The sequence below is a fragment of the Chanodichthys erythropterus genome, chromosome 21 (assembly GCF_024489055.1).
Source record: "Chanodichthys erythropterus isolate Z2021 chromosome 21, ASM2448905v1, whole genome shotgun sequence".
NCBI lineage: Eukaryota > Metazoa > Chordata > Actinopteri > Cypriniformes > Xenocyprididae > Chanodichthys > Chanodichthys erythropterus.
The window spans coordinates 28,133,119-28,156,718 of NC_090241.1; the positions used below are offsets into that span (position 1 = coordinate 28,133,119).

The following is a 23,600-nucleotide window of genomic DNA, read 5'->3' on the forward strand; positions in this document are numbered from 1 at the left end:
TTATTTTTGGCTAAGGGTAATTTCTTAAATTATATTTTAGATGACAAATACTCTCTTGAAGGAGGCATGAGAAAGAATTTTTCACGTAATACTGATATCACTATCATAGTTGAGTCTGTTTTGAGTATGTGTGTCACATGAGTTGGTTCAAATTTTCAAAAGTCAGTCTGACCTAAAACCAATATGTCAAAGACATTCTGACTTTGCGGAAAGCAGTTATATATTAATCTTCTTCACTGTGCCAACTTGGTGTTGGGGGGAGGGGGTTATTCCCCCTCACTAGAAATTGTGATCTTTTAGTAGAAATCACTCTAGGGGAGGGGGTCCCCCATGGTAGGTGTCACGTTTTTGCGTCTGGTGCCCTAAGGGGACATTGTTATGGGCCCTCATCTGTTATGAGCCCCATGTTTACAGTCTCCTCCATTCTCTGGGCACCCTGTACACAGTCCCCCATCTCATGTATTTAGATATAAAAAAAATTGTGCAAATGTTAATATTCACATGTAAAACTGATTTTTTAAAATTTAACTGACTACATCTTTGCATTTTAACTAGATATTTTCTTGCAGGGTTTCACACAGCTCATTTTATGGTAACAAGGGTGTTCAAACCTGCAACCCTGATCATACACTCCTGAAAAATCTAATCTAAGTCTTCAGGATTACTTGAAAATGGTATGTTGTGTCATAAATTGCATTATAGGGATGGAGCTAAACTCTACAGGACAGTTGAGCTCAAGGACTATTTCTCTCGCCATATAGCTTAAGTCTAGGCTATTGATCACCAATCTAAAATAACAACTTTAATTCCCTTAAACTCAGACAGGGTTTTTAATATTCAGAATATTCTGAAGGATAAACAGATAAAAAGTGTTGGCTGGGTTTGTGGGTCGTGAACTGGGATTCACAAGGGTTGGGACTCAAACTCAACTGTGCTCAGACGCGCCTTTACGTAGTCTGTGTACACGGACACAGGAGACAGCTGCGCTGCGCACGGAAACGGAGCATTCGTTAACTTGTGTAAGTTTGTGACGTGATAGTTTGCATAACGTTTATGCTCGTAAAGTGAGCTTGTGCAACAGGGAACAACACAACTCTTCCTGTTCAAACCACGAGGATTCGCTAATCGCTAGTATGCAGGCAGCTAAAGGTAGGAATGTTTACGTGCGTCGGGTTGTATTCCCGAACTATTTATAGATTGCTAAATGACAAGTCAAACTGCACATTTTCTAAAAATAACGTCAGTTTTGTATGTTGCAGCAGAACTAATGCGTGTTTAATGTTGACTTACAACCCTTACTGAGAATTTACACCGCCGAAAATAACTTTAAAAGCCACTAGTGGGATTCCAGTCAGGGTTATTAGTGTGTTACTGAACTCGGTCGAGTAGACAGCGTATGTCACATACTCTTAAAAAAAGGTTACAAAAGGGCTTTTTTGTAGCGGTGCAATAGAACCATTTTGCTTCGGGAAAGAACCTTTCAGTAAAGTTCTTAGAATATTTTTTTATTTTTTTTAAATTATTTTGCACTATAAGGAACCTTTTGTACAATGTAAAGGTTCAATGGATGTTAATAAAGAAACTTATTTTTAAGAGTGAAAGTAGGAGATTAGTGAACTTGCAGCAAAAAAAAAAAAAAAAAAAAAAAATACGTTGAAGAATATTGTCTTTATATTGTAAATAAACACGGTGTTAGCAACCAATTGCACCCAGAAGCTTCAGTATCTTCGAATAATTACAAGTAGGACAAGTAACATGACTCACGTGTTCAGTACATTAGGCTACAATGTCATAGGTGATAGGCTACTATGTGACCTGTATCAGTAATACTTTACACAGTCTTTTTGTGTCATGTAACCAGTTCTCATTTCTAAATCTTAGTGTAAGTCAACTACCAGGTAGCGGACATCAGTAATTAAAGGTGCCCTAGAATCAAAAATGGAATTTACCTCGGCATAGTTGAATAACAAGAGTTCAGTACATGGAAAAGACATACATTGAGTTTCAAACTCCATTGCTTCCTCCTTCTTATGTAAATCTCATTTGTTTAAAAGACCTCTGAAAAACAGGCAAATCTCAACATAACACCGACTGTTAAATGTGGTTAAAGTTACCATAGTTTCTTACTGTATTCCCTCCATTGAACTGATTGGTAACGTCCAACCAATGCGCGTCGCACTTTCACCAAAACAACGCGAGTGGTGCTCTACTGTTTGAATGAGAGAGCACGGGTAGCACCAAAAATGAAGAGAACCGCTGCCCAGTTGACTATATTAAACTGCTGGTCAAAGAGGGACGTTAAAAAGAATAAAGCATGTACTGAGAAGGAGGTATGAGAATGTTGTGTAATACACTCCACATATATTTTAGCTAGCTAATCCATTACAATTTAGCCATAATTTTCAGTGTAACTAACCAAAACAGCCGTCTGTTTTTTTGTTAGTTCATTTTTCAATAGTGTCTGTAATTACCAATGACAAACGTATTCACATCTCTGTTTTTTTTCTTCCTAAATTAATCTGACCTTTGAACGAATTGGCTGAATGAACGATTTAAGTGACGCACTCAATAAAAAAGCGCTGCCGCCTACTGGTGGTTTCAATATTTAACATAACTGATTCTAAAAAGAAAGAAATTATGTTAGAATTTGATTAATGATTATGCATAAATTACATAAATTTATAAAGGATAGATAGATAGGTAGAGAATAAATAATTATCCAATAATGCTATAAAACTTTTTTAACTTTTATAAATTATTATTATTTTATTTATTATTATTTATTTATATTTATTTTTAATTAAAAAATAATAACAGGCAGCATACCAACATTCAACCCCCCAATATTGAAACCAAATCTACGCCCTTGCATCTAACTACACAATACTACTCATTCACTAATTCATCTTTTTGAATATTAGTTTCAGACACTATTGTGGAGTTCGTCGTTGAGCACCTGCTGAAGGCTAAAGAGATTGTTGAGAATAATGCAAATATTCCAGCTGAGCTGCGTGATAATCTTCAGAAGGCCCTGGACATCGCTAGCGGATTGGATGGTTACCTAGAACAAATGAGCAGCCAGGAGAGTGAACCGTTGGATGAGTTGTATAGGTAACTTATTCACCCAAAACTCTGTGTGAGCTTCAGATTACTAATATGTGTCTTTATTTATGGTGTGTTTCTGTGTTTGTCCTGAAGCTGTTTGTGCAGTGCAAGCTTTTTTGGTTACCATTCACATACTATTGTGTTATTGTAATGTTTTATGAAGTATGTTTATGCAATATACACATCATAGATTGGCATATTATTCATTTTCTGTAGGAAATCAGTTTCTCATGACTGGAATAAGGTGCATGAGGAAGGAAAAACCTTATTCAGGCTTCCTGTTACATGCATCACTGGACAGGTAGAAGGTATGCATCTTTTTAATTGCAAGATTTAGTTTATACTACCGTTCAAATGTTTGGGTCCATAAGATTTTTTTTATTTTTTATTTTTTTAAATATTAACATTTTTATTCAGCAAGGATGCATTAAATTAATCAAAAAGTCACAATAAAAACTTTTATAATGTTACAAAATATATTTTGAATAAATGCTGTTCTTTTGACATTTCTATTCATTTAAGAATCTTAAAAAAAAATGAATAACTCTTTCCACAAAAATATTAAGCATTTTGAATTGCGATAATAATAAAAAATATTACTTGAGCATCAAACCAGCATATTGAAATGATTTCTGGAGGAGAATCATGTGACATTGAAGACTGAATATTCAGCTTTGCTATCACAGGAATGAATTATGCCTTAAAATATATAGAAAACAGTTACTTTTTTTTATTTTAATAATGTTTCACAATATCACTGTGTATTATGTACTGTGTATTATTGATTAAATACATGCAGCCTTGGTGAGCATAAGAGACCTCTTTCAAAAATGTTTAAAAATCTTATAGACTGTAAACTTTTAAACAGTAGCACATATGTGCAAACTATATTTTAAGACTGTTTATTGTCATTCTATAGGTCAAGTATTGAAGATGCTGGTCCACATGAGCAAAGCAAAGAGGGTCTTAGAGATAGGAATGTTCACAGGATATGGGGCCTTGTCAATGGCGGAAGCTTTACCAGAAAATGGCCAACTCATTGCCTGTGAGCTCGAGCCCTACCTGAAAGACTTTGCACAACCTATATTTGACAAGTCTCCCCATGGTAAAAAGATAACTGTAAAGACTGGGCCTGCTATGGATACCCTAAAGGTAGGATACCCCACCATCTCTACATGTCAGCAGTCACTTGAGCTGTTAAACATGTCTTGCCCAGCAAGTAATTTTGATTATTTGAAAAAAAGAAAAAAAAATGCTCTACTATTTTGCAGGAATTAGCTGCAACGGGAGAGCAGTTTGACATGGTTTTCATCGATGCAGACAAACAAAACTACATTAACTATTACAAGTTCCTCCTGGACCATAACCTTCTGCGGATAGATGGCGTTATATGTGTAGACAACACACTGTTTAAAGGGAGAGTTTACCTCAAGGATTCAGCAGATGATATTGGGAAAGCCTTGCGAGATTTTAATCAGTTTGTCACAAATGATCCTCGAGTAGAGCAGGTGTGCATGTTATTCACTTTTATACTGTTATAACTTTTATTCGTTACAAAATTAATATTTTACACTAAACAGATTTTTTTTTTGTTATTGGTCTGAATTTGACAGTTAATCATTGTTTATAGGTTATTGTTCCGCTGAGAGATGGCCTCACTATAATACGAAGAGTGCCCTACACACCTCAGGCAAACACACAGGTAGAGGTATTTTTATGCCTTAAAAGTTTTTAGGCTGAAATGATCGCTTTTTTTAATGCTAATTAAAATGGCAGAACTGATATAAAACTTGAGTACAGCTCTTGATCAGAGCAATGATGATGATCTATGCTTCACAGAGTACTGTGACCTATGATGAGGTGTTTCGAGGAGTCCAAGGGAAGCAAGTGCTGGACAGATTACGTTTGGATGGGAAAGTGGCCTATGTGACCGGGGCCGGTCAGGGCATCGGCAGGGCTTTCGCACATGCCCTTGGAGAAGCTGGAGCCAAAGTCGCCATCATTGACATGGACAAAGGAAAGGCAGAAAATGTGGCCCATGAACTGACTTTGAAAGGTAAGCGGTGCTTTCATGTTCTTGTATTTCAGGCAGTACTAAAAATCTTTATATTCACTTGAAATGAAACAAAATCTAAATGATATTAGATGAAAAACATAAAGAATGTAAAAAATGGGAAATGTTGCCTCTCCAACTGACTTAAAAAAAACTAATTTTAACTTAAGCTAAATAAAAATGAAAAAACAAAAAACTAATAAAAATGACAAAAGCGTATAACAAAATTGCTAAAACAAACATTTATTGACATGGAAAAAATATAAATAATTAAAAAGTAATAATAAAAATGCTGCATAATTTTCTATTTATGATGATTTACTTGATTTTATCAGCAGATGGCGCCGTAGTATCATAGTACCAAAATGATCCTCTGTTTCCCTGCTGTTCAGGCTTATTTTTGACATCTTTTGTCTGTAACATAATTTAGTACACACACACACACACACACACACACACACACACACACACACACACACATATATATATATATAATTAGTGTTTAAAAGAGGGAAAAACTCCACATTTATTTTGTAATATTTATGTGGTCATGTACACGTTGGACTTTGTCTTATCATTTGCTTCTTATGTATGTATATATGTTGCTCCAGGCATTTCGAGCATGGCTGTGGCTGCAGACATTAGCAAATCAGAGGACGTTCAGAAGATGATTGACGACATTGTTTCAAAATGGGGCACGATTCACATCGCTTGCAACAACGCTGGCATCAACAAAAACTCAGCTAGTGAAGACACCAGCCTAGAAGAGTGGGACCAAACCTTTAACGTTAACCTCAGAGGGACTTTCATGTGTTGTCAGGTACCACATCATTTATATATGTTATTTGCCATTAATTCCAGCTGAGATAACCCATTTAGTCTAAGCATTGCTGAAAAAATGTTAATAGGATTAATGTTAATAATGTGGCATGCATTTGCTAAAGATTTCATAGTCCCACAGTCAGTCAGCATCATGCTGTCACCAGGAGGCACCTATATAGACATGACCAAAGGTTAAACTTAGACAAGTTGTCCTGAAAAGGGACCCAGGTTCAAATCCCCACCTTACATATAGTTTTATCATACTAAACCAAGCATATTTAACATTTTGTCACATGGGCTTCCATTACTTGTATTTTCCCAAACTTTTGCAGATTCTAATTGCTTTGTATATTAGCAACAACTTTTCCATTAGTTTCTGACATTTTCTGGGAGATGGAATAAAAGCTTTGATAGGTGAACAGAGAAGTGTGAAGGAAAGTGATTTCATACCTACAGCATTAGAAGACATTAAATCCTGCCAGGCACCAGATAAATCAGAGTAAGCTGTTTTACACAAAACCGGGAGGTGATGGAGATGCCTCACACGCATTAAAATGAACGCCCAGAGTTTTTGACACTTTTTGTCTCTCTCCTCATGTGGGGAGTGTTATTCCTCTCCCTGTAGACTGTAGACGTGGAAGTCTGATTAGTGAAGGTGTCAATACTTTCCTCTGAAAGCACATTTGTCTCTTCTCTCCCTCAAATTACCGCCTCAGGCGGCCGGTCGTGTCATGCTGAAGCAAGGATACGGCAAGATAATCAACACAGCTTCCATGGCCAGTTTAATAGGTGAGTGATGATTTTTATGCCACCATAAGCTGAGATATTACACTGTCTCTTCCCTCTGAATTTAATACTCTCATCAAACGTAGGGGTGGGGTTTTGGAAAGACAAGTTTTTGTAATACCATTTAGGTACACACGTGTCCATGATAAAGATGAGGAAAAATGGTTTCGAAATCTACTTTAAAACGTGTCTTTATATTCATGTTGGTTTCATAAAAAAATACCATTATATAGAAAGAAAAGTTTCAGAAAAATTAACCATCAAGTATATATATATATATATATATATATATATATATATATATATATATATATATATATATATATATATATATATATAATATAATATTAATAAAATTACACATAAACACACACACACACATTTTATATATATATATATATATATATATATATATAATATATATATAAAATATAATATTAATAAAATTACACATAAACACACACACACACATTTTATATATATATATATATATATATATATATATAATATATATATATAAATGAATTTTTAATTCAGAAATTAGAAACATGCTATTTACGGCATCATCTTTAGGTTTGTAAACAGCCTGCACCATTTTAACACACTAATAGACTGAAACCAGCCAAGAAAAGCTGCTAAATTGTAATACATTTTTATATATCTGACATAGTGTTTGTGCTCAAACTGTCTGTGTGTACAACCATCTAAAATCACTGACCCTTTTATTGTTTGTTCAGCCATATTGCCCCTCACAAGGCTGTTTTTGCATCATTATACACATGACAACTGTGTAACGCTGTTGAAAGGCTGTAAATTGCAACTTGTTGTTCAGCCTCGTGTAAAGGGACTTCCTGGTATGCCGCCGGTCCTGGTGCTCTGTCTAGAGCTGCGGAAAAAAAACAGTGTTTGATTTTTATGCAGCATGCTGTAAAAGGAACGTTATTTGCGACGCAGCGTAACACAATTCCTCCAACAGGTCCCTCGCTGTGCAACAGCAGCACTCCATCAACAGTGTAGTCAAGTAGCCAATAAACTTGTGTACCATATGGACGCTAGTCCCAACTGTGGGTGCAATCTGTAACACAGGAGCATGCTGCTAAAGGAGAGTGGAGAGAGAGAGAGAGAGAGAGAGAGAGAGAGGGAAGGGGGAGTAGAGGGCAAGGGAAAAAAAGTGATCAATTACTCACATTACATACAGTCCTTCAGGAATTTTCTTTATTGGCCTGGACATCTGTTATAATATTGTCATAATGTGTAATCAGATGGGGGCTGTTGTAGCTAAGTTGGGGAATACATCTTGAAAGTTCAATTAAAATGCACAATGACACTGCCTCTGTCCATCTGGTGAATAGCACAGTGTTTTCCCATCTCCTTTTCCCTTTGACCACTTTAAATACATATTTGAATATTTCAAATGATCTGTTTGGATTTGTATTTTTCTGCTGTTCGGTCCATGGATGAGAGAGGTATTTGACCTAACATGGAAGATAGGTGGCGTCATGCATTTACACATGAAGTGATACCTGAACAGACTGGCTGTTAAAGGGTTAGTTGACCCAAAAATTAAAATCCTGTTATCAATTACACACCCTTGTGTCAATTCAAATCCATATAAGTTTCTTTCCTCTGTGAAGCACAAATAGAAATGCTTAGAAGAATGTTCATGCTGCTTCTTTTTTCTCCATACAGCAAAAACATATAGTGAAAGAGAGCTGTCAAACTCTAAAAAGGACCACCATAAAAGTAGTTCACATGACTCATGCACTATATTTCAATTCTTTTGAAGCCATAAGATAGCTTTGTGTGATGAACAAACAGATATTATCACTGAAAATCTCAAAAATCAACTGACAAATATCTTTTTTTGTGTGTTCCACTGTATAAAGAAATCACATGGGTTTGGACTTTTGGACCGACATGATTTTTTATTTTTTATTTTTTGCCGAGTGAGCTAACCCTTTAATACTCATGAGCCTTGGATGACAAATCAGGCTCTGGTGACATCACTTTGACCTGCAACATCTCTGAAATGTACAGATCAGACCTTGCTCTTAAAGTGTGAAATGAAAATCTGTATGAATGTTAAATGTGATTTAAGATATGTTTCACTGTCCTCTTCATCCTCTCAAGCTGACTGCTCTTAAAACCGCAATGTTCTTTGAAACATCAATGCCACTCTGAGGCATAAAAAGGCCTGTTCTCTCACCGCATTTTCTGCTAGGATTAATACATGTTGGCCTTTTTGTGTGCCGATAAGATAGACATTGAATCTTAAAGCTTATTTGTAGGCAAAGAACGGCCTCATTTTTTGAATAACTGGTTGGATTCCCTCGAAAACCAGGCCCAGTGCAACCTGACAATTGTCCGGTTAGCGTTTCTCCTTTAAAACAAACGAGGGGCCGGAGAGCGCGAACCCATCTCCACAGGACTGGCCGCTGCCTTCGCACAGCTGTGCCGTATTTATCATCCCGCTCCCAACCACGGCAATTTGGCAGTGAGATCACCGGGTGACGGGGTTAACTACTAAAGTTGCATGTAACTTGGAGCCTCCCTCGTGATGATTAATCAAGCAAGCCCCTTTTTCCCTGCATCGCATGCAGCGTTGAGCATCTGTGATGGTCAAGGCAAACAAATGGCGTTTTGCCTTTGTTCCTGAAGATGATGCACACCGAACATCCCCAGTAATTAATTTTACATCGCTTCATCTGCGGGGTCCCAAAAGCTAATGAAAGTGTTTTCATGTCACATTGGAGTTCAAGACCCTCTCGCTGAGTTATGAGGGGAATGAAGTAATCGGGCCTTGTATTAATCACATGTTTAGGTCATATTGCGTATGAAGTGGATTTTAATGTGTTTAAAAGTTGGTTTATTTAAAGGTGCAATATGTAAGAATTTTGCAGTAAAATATCCAAAAACCACTAGGCCAGTGTTATATATTTTGTTTACTTGAGTACTTACAACATCCCAAATGTTTGCAACTATTTGTAAATCGTGAGAAAATTGCAATTTTAACCAAGGCCCCCGGGACGTGTGAGGAGTCGCCTGTCAATGGCGTCATACCCGCGTTACCCTCGGTTTCCGGTTTTACTTTGTAGAAACCATGGAAACACCAAAGACTCTTTAATATTTATGTTTTAATAGACAAGGGAACAACTGTTTTGATATATTTATAGACAGAAAACTAATTATTGTTATATAGCTCAACACATTTAGTCTTATTGTTTAAATCTAATTTTCTTGATTTTTAGCGAGTACCATGCTTCACCATACCTCAGAGAAAAACACTATTTTGTCAAGTAGCTAACAAAGCATAATCAGATGCAGCTTTATTTTCAATAACAGTAATACAGCATTTTCTCCATCATACAGTACGTTTTAAAATTAATTGCATGCTATTTATCAACACAAGCCATCCAGCATTTAATATGATATTCTAAAATTGATCTATCTTACTGCAGTGTGCAACAAGTGTCTCACAGCAGTTGCCGAGCGAACACACAGAGTAACGTTAATCATCATCTTCAACACACTCAAATGTATCTAATATGATAAACAGAGCTGTATTACCTCATACTCATGACTGGAATAGCGGAAACAGCGTCGGCGACTGTGGCATAATAAAAGTTCCGCTGCTCGTGGCGTGTGTTGCGCAATCACTCCAGTAGCCTCGTTTAGCTCCCACAACACTCGGTCCTGCTCTACTTCATACTAGAGTATCATTAATAATCGCATCCATGAACATCATTTCTTTTTGCACTATTCACAATGGTTGTAATTCAAGAATACTTTGGAATATAGACATAAGTTTGGTCTCATTTTAAAGAAGACACTCAGCAGATTATTCCTGACGCACTGAAGCTTGAAGTATGAAAAAGTTATGGAAGTTTATATTTACTGTAATTCAAATGTACTGTACTAAACATTATTATTTTATATAAAATATGTATTTTATGAAATATTTTTACTCCAAAATTTATATCAAATCAAAGCCATATGTTTGAACAAGTTGTGTTCCAAATTTGAAGTAGATATCACAAAAATTTAGGTTCCCATGAGATTTTGTTTAGGCGCTGTACCAAACATATCCTCTGGATGTCACCCACATTTGATTAATTTTATTTATTTATTTATTTATTTTTGATGCTCCTCCTATAACAAATATATACATTTCTATCCAAATGTCACTTCTATGACTAAAAAATCACCAAACATGAAACCTTGAGACTCAGACCTTTCCGACAATATGTGTTTTGTCAAGATTAGAAAAAGTTTTAAATATAAAGAAGTTAAAATAAAATTTGTAATATGAAACCTGACACCACCCACTAGGGGAGGAGCCCACAAAAAGAGTACCGTTTCCACGGTAACACAACATCTAATTTCAAAACGGTTTTCACAGGATGAATTTTGAGTTCATATGCTTGCAATGATACCCAATTTATGATGATTACTAAAATATGTAATATGAAAAACATGCGCTCAACGGCTAAAAAGCTCCCCTTAGTGGGATAGTGACAGTTAAGGGGTTAAATAAAAATTCGGTTACACTTTATTTTAAGGTGATGTAGTTACATTTTACTCACTCAAATAAGTACTGAGTAATATTAATTAACTACATGTACTTACTATAGAGTTACGGTTAGGATTAGGGTTTGGTTTAGGGTTAGTTTCTTATTATGCATAATTTACTGTTATTACTATAGTAAGTACATGTAGTAACGTGTAAATAGATTTTTTACGACAAATAGATTTTTAATGATAACATTAACCATAACTCTTTACTGAAGATGTTTTTAAAATCCCTATATGGAAAATCAATGGGACAAATACTTCTGGACCCAAGGCCACTGAAAAAGTGGTCACAATTGTCCAGTATATGAAATACACTCACGTCAATTTTACTATTTCACTTAATGGGATTTCACTGTTAGAAAGAGTTGAAATGACAGAAAACTGATAAAAATGTTCTTCATAAGTTTTAAATGTGCTGTGTCCTTCTCAATAGTGCCACACCCACAGAAGCAGCTGTCCTATAACACGTCCAAAGCTGGGGTGGTAAAGCTCACTCAAACCCTGGGCACAGAGTGGATCGACCGAGGCGTTCGAGTCAATTGCATCTCCCCGTAAGTGTGACAGACCATAGACTGTGCTTTCTGGGTTAAGTCACAATTTCACTGGAATACACTTTTATTACTTCTAACTTGATTATTTCCCACTACATGCAATCTTATGCAGAGTCACGTGCTCTGGTTCTTCCCAGTATTATGTTTTCGAATGTAACACATGAATCAATGCCAACTTTTTGCACAAACAAAAAAGCCCTTTCTCTCTTCATATGTGCATTGCACCAATTAAACAGAAAGAGGACTTTTTTGATATTTAAGTGGAAACTTAATTTGTTTTGACAGGGTCAAAAGCATTATTTTACACAATGGGCCACACAATTGAGACTCAGTTACTAAATTACAGTGTGAAACAATACAATCCGGCTTAATTGGATGACGTCTAGAGGGATGAGTAGAGCAAACAGTTTCTTTAATTGTTATATTCAATTAGGGATTCAAATTAGCCTCTTCAGCAGAAGTGTCAGCAAAACAATGGCAGCCTTGTTTGTATCTATTTGTCAGCGCAGTTCTTCTGAGGAAAGGAAGAAAAGAGCAAGAGGAAGCGTGCGCGTGTCGCTTGAAGCCGAGCATCCCCAAGCCCCCGTGGTTCCCACAGCAAATCCGCAACACGCACACATGTGCTCTTTATTCGTTTCTGTAAAGCACCAGCTTGTTTTCTCATTTTAATTTGCGAGGAAGCAATTCTTTTCTCTTAGCCAAACTCCCACCCCTCCCTCAAATACGAGGTCTCTCAATGGGCCCCTGATTTCTGTGAAGTGACGGTTGGTAAATATGCATACGGACAGGGGGGACCACAATTAGCGCGTGTGAGGTTGACTGCCACCTGATTTCATTGGCAACTTTAGCCGCGACAGTGATAAGCCGCATTATCTACAAAATTGGCTGAGGGAAAACAGTAAGCCTTTGATTGCCAGGACGGTTTCCTAGATAAAGCTGTGCTGATGAGAAATATAATTGAGATTTAAATATGCTAACCAAAGGTGTCACATGCTTCTTCAGCGCCTCTGATTTAGCCGCGGTGGTGGATTTGGTATCAAGTCGAATTGAATCTATTCGGCCAGGCTTAAATGGCATGGAAGGCTGTTGGGGATTGAGTGTGTGAACAGACGGGCTGTATTTCCCATGCGGCTGTCTCTCCGTGAAGTACGTTCGTTCCAAATTGGTGTGCGTTTCCTTTAGCTAGAGACAAAAGCGCCACTGAAGTTCGGACATAATTTCAAAACCGCAGTTGATGTGGACAGTTGTTGATCCTTTAGTTGAACTTTTCATGCTGACTATAAGGAAAGTGCTCAATATTAAATAACAATAATGAATAAATGAATAAAAAAGAAAATTAAATGAGATTAAAGGGCAAGAATTGACTTTATCATTTGGGAATTAATTGGAATGTGTACTAAATGGAGCCAGGCCTGAATGCAATTGTTGTCTGATTTCTGGGAATACTCAAAACATTTGAGGAAACTTATTACCTCAAAACATTTAAGTAAACAAATTCATTTTTTTTTTAAGTTAGTAGAAAAATCCTCAACCTAACCACTCTACTCTTCACCACAATGGAATCACTAGATCACTTTTTTCTATTAAGTACAATGAACTTTCATTATTATTTGAGTGAAACAAACTCATTTCTTTTAATTAATTTCACTGTTTGGTTTTACAGTGGAAGTGGAGGGTGAAGGTCAAGTTCACCCCTGAGAATCTCTATGTCACAGTTGTAACTATACCTCAATACATCATTTTTATTATTAGTCATTTTTATATAATTTATATAATATTATATTTTATATAATATATATATATATATATATATATATATATATATATATATATATATATATATATATATATATATATATATATATATATATATATATATATAAAATATGATAAAAGTTTTAGGATAGGAAAAAGGATGTGCTGCTTATTTTGTGGAAACAGGATATTAGAAAGATTAATAGAAAGTTCAAAAGAACATAATTTGATTTGATTATATATAATTATACCACTTATATTGTTATTTAGAAAAAACACAAATGACGTTCTTTAAAAACAATTGGTGAAATGGCTTCTGTATTATAAGAGTTATGTTTGGGAGACACTGAACAGGTCATTGTAGAGATGTATGCAAATAGATTTGATTGAAAGATCATGTAGACAAAATGCACCAAAAGACCAGGAACCAGGTTTAAAGATAGTAAATAGGGTAAGTTTTGATTTCATGTCAACTTGAAGACTTCTGAAGTTTAGTTTGGAGTGTGTCAATCACGCTATCCATCCATCAAAGCAAAATGAACCAGTGTAAACACTATCAGAGCTGTTTTGCTCACTACTGAGGTCCTTGAAGGATAGCCAACTTCATTTTATGTCACTGTGACTGCTATAACTGAAGCAAGTGGCCCTGAAACAACACTGTCTCCCTGCCTCTCATGTCTGATCTCTCTCTCCCTTTCTTTTTCCTCTACAGTGGTATTGTTGACACCCCTCTCATCCATTCAGAGAGTCTGGAGCCTCTAGTTCAGCGCTGGCTGTCAGATATCCCAGCCGGACGACTGGCTCAAGTGACAGACCTCCAAGCTGCAGTGGTATACTTGGCATCTGACGCCTCTGACTACATGACAGGGCATAACTTAGTCATAGAGGGTGGTCAGAGTCTGTGGTAGAGAAAGTTTGCCTCTCGGATTTGGTAATACCCACAGTTCCTAAAGGATACTGACTAACTTGATTTTAATGATGCAGTACTTTGGTGAAGGGATGTACTGTACATTTTAAGTAATCAAAGGGTCCAGCATAAAAACTTACATAGTTTGTCAATTGTAAGCAATTCTATTTGTGCATTTTTCAACCAGTGCGTTTTGCTTTTGAACAATTTTACAATAAACGCTGCTTTTCACAGCATGTTTTTATTATCCAAATTTGTATTTAGTGGTATTTTAGCATGCTAGTACAGTACAGTCAACAGGTGAAATTTTGTGAGCGAAATTCAGTCATTTCAATAGAAATCGTGAGTTTTGTGTTAACATGTAAAATTCTGCAACGCAGATTTTACTCGTGTTCAAGCCGATTGCCTGAATTCACCGAATTGAAAGTGACTTCTGTGTGAAGTCTGTCTTCTTACCTCTCTACACTATTGACTATGGACAATTTACATTTTTTGGCTTGTAAAAGTTATGACCGCAAAAGGTTCACTCCAAAATGAAAATTCTGTCCTTGTGCATTGTTCAAATTCACTACCCTTTCGTTATGTTCGTGGATGAAAACATCCACTAAATTAAACTGCTGTAAAAATGTATCAGATAAATATTTTTTCAAAATTTTTTTGCACAAATCTGTTTATCAACCTCAGTCCTGATCAAAACTACTAAATGTTTTAAAAAAAATCCGGGATTTTTACTCTTTAATTGCCAAATTCCTAAATGATGTCACTGACTTTGGGAAAAAAACACACAAAATGACTTATTTTCAATATAAAAAATAATTGTGGACTGGATTTTTTTTTACCTTTTATCACAGTCTTGGACATGTCAAAGATTAGTACTAACATTGGTTTTGATGCATTGTTAGTTTTTGTGCAGCATCAGATTTGAATTTTTTCTCCCTCATTTGTTGTTCGTGGCTGTTTTTGCCCCATTGACTTCCATTATAACCACATTTTTTGATTGCAAAGCCGTGACACCATATAATTATGTATTCTTGATTGTTTGTGGTTTTCCCTGTTGGCAAGAGGTAAAATTTGTAATTTTTACTGTTGATCACCACGTGGCACCATTAACCCTTTAGATAGGCCTGTGCAAAAAAAAGCTTCGTTTCTGGCTTTTATATGGAGTTATATGGAGTAAAACAGTATATTATAGTGTGTGTGTGTGTGTATGTGTGTGTCTGAGAGAGAGTATGACCTTTGCGCACTTACCTTGATGTGTCTGATAAAATCAAAACATGTACCTCAGCTCTCAGAACTACATGGAGTAAACAAAAACAAAGTAAGTGTATTTATGCACCTGCTGCCTTTTGATGGTGAAAAGTACAGACGGCCTATGCGTGAAATGCTTGTCTTTTTGTGATGGTAAAGCCAGTTTAAAACCTCAAAATCCTTCAGTGATACACTTTTCCATTTTTTTTCTGTAAAAAATCTACTCTGGATCAGATTTATGAACAATTTATTACGAGCCAAAATGCAACAACAACTTCAAATAAACTGAACAATGGTGCAAGAGTTGAGGATGGATGGAGAACTAAACAATCAAACTAACTATTAAGAGTGTGTGTGTGTTCAGTCTTTCCAGCAGGACTTGCAGCATGTCACTTGGTGCTCTTTGCAAATGTGTCCACCACAACAGATGCAAGTGCTGACTGTTCTTTTTTTTTGTCCTGTGCACCACTTGCATGTTCCCCTCCGGAGTGAAGAGGGCAGGTGCATAAATACACTTACTTTGTTCTTGTTTACTCCATGTAGTTCTGAGAGCTGAGGTACATGTTTTGATTTTCTCAGACACATCAAGGTAAGTGCGCAAAGGTCTTACTCTCTCTCAGACACACACACACACACACACACACACACACACACACACACACACACACACACACACACACACACTATAATATACTGTTTTACTCCATATAACTCCATATAAAAGCCAGAAACGAAGCTTTTTTTTGCACAGGCCTATCTAAAGGGTTAATGGTGCCACGTGGTGATCAACAGTAAAAATTACAAATTTTACCTCTTGCCAACAGGGAAAACCACAAACAATCAAGAATGCATGATTATATGGTGTCACGGCTTTGCAATCAAAAAATGTGGTTATAATGGAAGTCAATGGGGCAAAAACAGCCACGAACAACAAATGAGGGAGAAAACATTTAAATCTGATGCTGCACAAAAACTAACAATGCATCAAAACCAATGTTAGTACTAATCTTTGACATGTCCAAGACTGTGATAAAAGGTAAAAAAAAATCCAGTCCACAATTATTTTTTATATTGAAAATAAGTCATTTTGTGTGTTTTTTTCCCAAAGTCAGTGACATCATTTAGGAATTTGGCAATTAAAGAGTAAAAATCCTGGATTTTTTTTAAACATTTAGTAGTTTTGATCAGGACTGAGGTTGATTAACAGATTTGTGCAAAAAAATGTTGAAAAAATATTTATCTGATACATTTTTACAGCAGTTTAATTTAGTGGATGTTTTCATCCACGAACATAACGAAAGGGTAGTGAATTTGCCCACAGTGTACTGTTGAGTTTTTGAAAATTTTCAAAGCATTTTCCCAAAATATGTGGAAAAATAAGATCACCAAAAATCATTCCATTTGCGGAAACACAGAGAAAGTTGTGGCCAAATTAATACTCAAAATCACCCCATAGTGGATGAAAACATCCCCAACAACACATAAGGGTTTAATTACTCACCCTCATGTCGTTCCAAACCCTTAAGACTTTCGTACGTCTTTGGAACACAAATTAAGATCTTTTGTACTCTCCATTAACAGCTACACAACTACCACTTTGGCGCTTCAAAAAGTTCATAAAAAGATCCTAAAACTGATCCATATGAATTGAGTGGTTTATGATGAACAGATTTATGCTTTTATTCACATATAAACATTCATCACCTCACACATCAGTTGCAGTAAACAGAAGTTCAAGCATGTTTGCTTGATGTACAAGAACCAATGAGTTTCATTCTCGTGTTGCGCAGCACATTTGAGCGTCTGCAAGTGGTTTGTTCTCGTGCGTTACGCAGGTTCGGTTGAGCTGTTTATGTTCACTGATCAACGTTTATATGTGAATTAAAGCCTAAATTCTATCTGCTGATCATATAAAGCGATCGAGTCTCTTTAGAAAATTTGGACTAAACCGCTCAATTCATATTCATCTCTTGATGAACTTTTTTAAGCATCAAAGTTTCAATTGCATAGCTGTCAATGGAGGGGCAGAAAACTCTCAGATTTCCTTGAAAGATCTTCATTTGTTTTCCAAAGATCAACGAAAGTGTGTGAGTGACAGTTTTCATTTTTGGGTGAACTCTTCCTTTAAAGATTTGAACAAATGCCAAGCCCCTGATATTTAACTTCAGCGCGTAACTCATCCCATACCATTTGTTTTACTGCCACAAATTATGCTCAAATTGTGCAGCTTGTTGTGGAGAAGTGTGATGTTACTTTTCAAAACATTCAGACTTACGGTTTTGTATGGAAATTACTAAATCGGATTTGAACTCGCACTGGTCAAATATAAACAGCACAGTGACCAATGTCCACGGCTAAATGCTAGGTCAAGGCTGCAACTGCAATTCAAATATAATCACTGATAAATTTGCTCCCTGATTCAGATGTATGCATTTGTAAAGCTAAGTATCCCAAAACTACCCACTATCACACTCGTTTAGGTCCATCCTCCCATGTTCAACCTTGTGTATAACACTACTAGTCACTTTCACCATCACCAGCCCTGCAAGGACCTCTTCCCACTGTTATCTTAATTGCTCTCTGTTCTGTGTATATGCTGAAAAACAATGCTTGAACGAAAAGACCAGTGGAGAACTTGACCAGAGTCACTGCAATTATTCTAAAGGAGTGGCCAATTAGTTCCATTAGTAAAGCAATAGGATAGCAGGTATACACATAAATGCCTATAATATTATGCCATCAGCTCAGATACTCAGGCCAGATATTTACATAATTAGTACTGTAAATGAGGAGATTGATGTTGGAGAGGTTCATTGTTGTGTTAGATCAGCGATTCTGTGACTGTTCTGAATCCCAGCATCACATTAACTGTCAAGATATTCACGTTTAGATCCAAGAATACAAAATATGCATGTTTTGATGTGTTTAAAATCAGAAATACTACTAATCAGGACTCAATTATTATTTCATGGCAAAGTTACATTAAACAGATCCTCTGAGTTGGTTTAAAAATCAATGAGTCCTAATTAGAATCAGTGATTAGATTAAAAAGTGTGCTTCATTATCTGTCCACTAAGTGGAAGCATGGAGTCAAAAAGCTTCAGTTCACCATGTGCTTCTTTTTCAAATACCAGCACAGATCACTGAAGAACTGTCATTGCCCATTGTCTTCATTTTATACATGGGAAATCTGCAGAAAGATGATCGTTTAATAGGAAATGCTACTCAAACTACTTAGAATACTAGGTTAAACATTTGCTTTATTATTCAGTCTATTGATATTTCAGTGCTACTAATTTATTTCTTTTTTATTTTTTTTGTATAAAATAAAAGTTTATGCTGTATCACTGGGTAAAAGGCTATTTTTTGAATCCTTGTTTATTCAATGTATTAAATTATTAATAAATAGTATAATACTATAATATTATTAATAATAAAGCTTAAAAGGTATATGTGTGTATATTTAAAAGGTATTAATAAATATTTATTTAATATTATAATATATAGAAACATAAATTATATATTCGTGTACTTTTTCTCACTATTTCTTTCAGTTTCTCAACACACTAGAAATTAATATTGATGAATGTGGGCACTTTTTCAGTGAAAGAGGGGGACTGGTGGCAATATGTGCAAATCCAAACCCTGCAGCACTAAACCAAAAAAAAAAAAAAAAAAAAAAAAATCTGATATTTGATATAATTTTTTGTACTGTAAATTACTTTTACAGGGTTACCTTTTAATCAAATCTATTACACTTTTTGTACAAATGATGATATATTATGATGATATATTATGTTTACTGCTGTTTCCAAGGTCTCTTTGAAGACCAAATTTTCCCCAGACCTCCTGCACCATATTTTTTTATATTTTTTTTTAGCTAGGGTAGAAGCATTTCTCTTCAAACCTATGACTGCTCCATGATGTGTAAGTGATCTTGAATACATTATTGATGACCTCCTTGAGCTGCAATTACTGTCAGGAGTGTGGGCACGGCTAACTGTGTTGTGCTAAACATGTCTTCAGCAGAAAAAGTAACTCGCGTCTAGCTTGTTCTCTTTCTCTAGTAGTCTATGCATACTTCAGATGAGTGCTGATAAATGTGTTTGACAATTTCTGCATGAAAATATGGAGATGCTGATGATATGTGCCAAATCAAGTTATTGCTGTACAACATAGGACAGACATTACTTTAGTGGAGTGTTTTTTTTGTTTTGTTTTTTGGAGACACCTTCTTTTTTTAGTACAATTAAACAAGCAACTCAATGCATTTAGACATGTAAACACGATTGAAGTTAGGGTTTACAGAGAATTGTCTGAAAAATAAAAAATATCCAGTGAGTGGCAGTTCTGTGGATGAAAATGCCTTGTTGATGCCAGAGGTCAGAGGAGAATGGTTTGAGCTGATAGAAAGGCTACAGTAACTCAAATAACACTTGTTACAACTGAGGGATGCAGAAGAGCATCTCTGAACACACAACATATCGAACCTTGAAGCAGATGGGCTACAGCAGCAGAAGATCACACCAGTGCCACTCCTGTCAGATAAGAACAGGAAACTGAAGCTACAATTTGCACGGGCTCACCAAATTTGGACAATAGAAGGTTGGAAAAACATTGACTGGTTTGATGATTCTTGATTTCTGCTGCAACATTTTGTAGTAAACAACATGAAACAGTTCATGAACAGTTCAGGCTCGTGGTGGTGGTGTAATGGTGTGGGGATGTTTTCTTGGAACACTTTGGGCCCCTTAGTACCAACTGAGCATCGTTTAAATGCCACAGCCTACCTGAGTACTGTTGCTGACCATGACTATCCCTTCATGACCACAGTGTCACAGAAGACCAATCTTCTGATGGATACTTCCAGCAGGATAACACGCCATGTCACAAAGCTCCAATCATCTCAAACTGGTTTCTTGAACATGACAATGAGTTCACTTTACTCAACTGGCCTCCACAGTCACCAGATCTCAATCTAATAGAGCACCTTTGGGATGTGGTGGAACGAGAGATTTGCTTATGGATGTGCAGCTGACAAAATCTCCAGCAGTTTCCAGCATTTTGTTGAGTCTATGTCCTGAAGAATTAGAGGATCTAACCCAGTACTAGCAAAGTGTACCTAACAAATCTAATAAATTGGCCGGTGAGGGTGTGATTTTTAGTTTTTGTTATTAAACTTTATTATTAGTCCCATTTTAATTTTATTTTTTAAATTATGCTTAACCTTAAAAACATTGTTTTATTTATTGTAAATGGTTTATATATACACATTATGTAGCAGTCTTAGTCTATATTAGCTGAGCCGTCTAGAGAGATTTTTATTCTGTTTTGTATTATAAAGTGAGTATACAAATGTCAGGCACACACACATTCATACTCACACAGATGCCACCACACTGTAACCTTTCTACGCTGCTAAACAGTTGACATTTGAGAGTCCTTGCTTCAAACTTGGGAATAACAGTGAGTTGTAATTACATGCATTTTACAATAAGCAATTATCGATAAACCTAAATTGCTCAACCCCAAGAGGGGCTGAGGAGGGACATCACGGCAGTGGTAGCCGTTTATGAAATTTTGGACTACATGCTGACCAGATGTGGGCCGGATATGGGCCAACACTATGTTGCTGTCAGGGAAAACAGCTGACCATAGACAGACTTCTTTCTCTGAAGACTTTTAGTTGCATTTCAACCTGTTTGAGAGTGTACAGGAATTTAATTCTGATGTGTAAGCTCTGTTTATGCCTTGTTTGTGATCTCATGTCTTATGTATGATAGAAAGCTTGTGCTGTTTGCTTGGATCAGGCTCACCTGCTGACATACAGGACTTCAGAACACATTACGGTGCATAAAAAAGACACATTTCCTCTAAATAATAAAAAAGGGCAACATTTTGTCAACTTGTGCTGTACTGCTCGATTCTATTCAAATAGAGGCGGGAAACCGGCCACAAAGATGTGCATTATTCATGTAGATGACTCTGAAGTGTACAACACATCATTCTCAGAGATTATGGGCCTGTTTAGACTGTAGCTGCCTAAACATTGAACCTCATGAATTACTGTTTCACAGTTTTTTTATTTGAGAGTTTGCATTTCTGAGTCACAACAGAATCAATGAGCCGATTCACAAACAGCCAATTTCTACCTGAACGTCATGAATTATCAAAATTGGCTTTCCTAGATGTGCGGTCACAGAAATCATAAATCAAAAATTAATATTCAAATGCTTTGTTTTATGCATCATAGCTCCCTTTAGTCCACTTACAGCTATCTTGACAGCTTTTTTTAGTTAAGTATAGCTGCTTTGTACTTGAACAGACATACTAAATTCTCTGAAATGTTTATCAATGTTGTTTAAATGGCATCAAGAATAAAATCTGACAAGAATTGTACCATAAATTGTGCTTCTTACACTTAAATTTCACAAACAACTAATCCAACAAATGTGCATGTATGTTCTAAAAGTAAAAAAATAATTACTTCTGAAAAATGTGAGGCTTTTTTAAATGAAAGACAGGATTGCAGCCACCATATTGAGGGTTACGATGTCATTTGAATGTGACTATAAAACAAAAAAATGCATAAAGGGTTAGTTCACCAAAAAATTAAAGTTGTGTCATCATTAACCCTCATGCTGTTCCAAACCCGTAAGACTTTCCTTTCTCTTCGGAACACAAATGAAGATCTTTTTGATGACATCTTCTGTCTCTACATTGACAGCTATGCAACTGATGCTTCAAAAAGTCCATAAAGAGATCGTAAAACTAATCCATTTGAATTGGATGGTTTAGTCCAAACTTTCTAAAGAGACACGATCGCTTTATATGATGAACAGATTGAATTTAGGCTTTTAATCACATATAAACATTCATCAATTCACACATCAGTAAATGGAAGCTCAAGCATGTTTGCTTGACATGCAAGAACCACTGAGGTTCATTTTTGTGTTTCGCAGCACGTTTGAGCTTCTGCAAGAGGTTTGTTCTCGCGCGTCAAGCAGGTTCGGTTGAGCTTCTGTTTATGTTCTCTGATCAATGTGAATAAAAAGCTAAATTCAATCTGTTAATCATATAAAGTGATCATGTCTCCAGAAAATTTGGACTAAACCGCTCAATTCATATGGATTCGTTTTACAATGTCTTTATGAACTTTTTGAAGCATCAGATGTGTAGCTGTCTATGAAAGCTCTCAGATTTCATTTCCAAAGTGTTCCAAAGTTGGACAAAAGTCTTACAGGTTTGGAACGACATGAGGGTGAGTAAATGATGACAGAATTTTCATTTTTGGATGAACTATCCTTTTAAGGGTGCTCCACTGTACTCAAAGTCTAATAAGAAAAGTTAATATCTACAGTTTGATGGTAAATTCAGTTTGTTTGAACCTGGAAATTAATTTCAGACATTCTGTTTGTGATCCTTGAGTCAAAACCAACAATTTTGAAATGAACTACTGACCCTAATTGTGCTGATACAAATTTGCTGTGCCAATTTCCAATCACCCAACATGAAACATTAAAGGTGCCCTAGATTCAAAAATTGAATTTACCTTGGCATAGTTAAACAACAAGAGTTCAGTACATGGAAATGACATACAGTGAGTCTCAAACTCCATTGTTTCCTCCTTCTTATATAAATCTCATTTGTTTAAAAGACCTCCAAAGAACAGGCGAATCTCAACATAACACCAACTGTTACGTAACAGTTGGGATCATTAATATGTACGCCCCCAATATTTGCATATGCCAGCCTATGTTCCCAACATTATGAAAGGCATTAGACAAGGCCAGAACGTCTG

At 36.0% G+C, this 23,600-nt stretch overlaps 1 protein-coding gene across 2 annotated transcripts; it reads left to right on the forward strand.

Moving 5' to 3' along the window:
• Window positions 1-1,016: 1,016 nt before the first annotated feature.
• zgc:113054 (uncharacterized protein LOC541322 homolog) lies at window positions 1,017-15,137 on the forward strand. Of its 2 annotated transcripts, XM_067373023.1 has the most exons (11): window positions 1,017-1,149; window positions 2,922-3,111; window positions 3,322-3,413; window positions 4,025-4,257; window positions 4,377-4,613; window positions 4,736-4,807; window positions 4,945-5,161; window positions 5,770-5,978; window positions 6,697-6,769; window positions 11,772-11,889; window positions 14,357-15,137. In XM_067373023.1, the coding sequence occupies exons 1-11, from the start codon at window positions 1,134-1,136 to the stop codon at window positions 14,550-14,552; spliced, it is 1,653 nt and encodes a 550-aa protein (XP_067229124.1). In that variant the 5' UTR covers window positions 1,017-1,133; the 3' UTR covers window positions 14,553-15,137. The 2 variants fall into 2 exon arrangements, with proteins under 2 accessions (XP_067229124.1, XP_067229125.1); XM_067373024.1 differs by lacking the exon at window positions 11,772-11,889 and having other exon boundaries at window positions 14,357-14,545.
• Window positions 15,138-23,600: the final 8,463 nt, after the last annotated feature.

Bases quoted from the DNA above. Each gene is read 5' to 3' on its own strand.
- zgc:113054 (XM_067373023.1), top strand. The intron at 4,614-4,735 runs GTGTGCATGTTA...CATTGTTTATAG, and splicing joins ATGATCCTCGAGTAGAGCAG to GTTATTGTTCCGCTGAGAGA. The intron at 4,808-4,944 runs GTAGAGGTATTT...TATGCTTCACAG, and splicing joins CACCTCAGGCAAACACACAG to AGTACTGTGACCTATGATGA.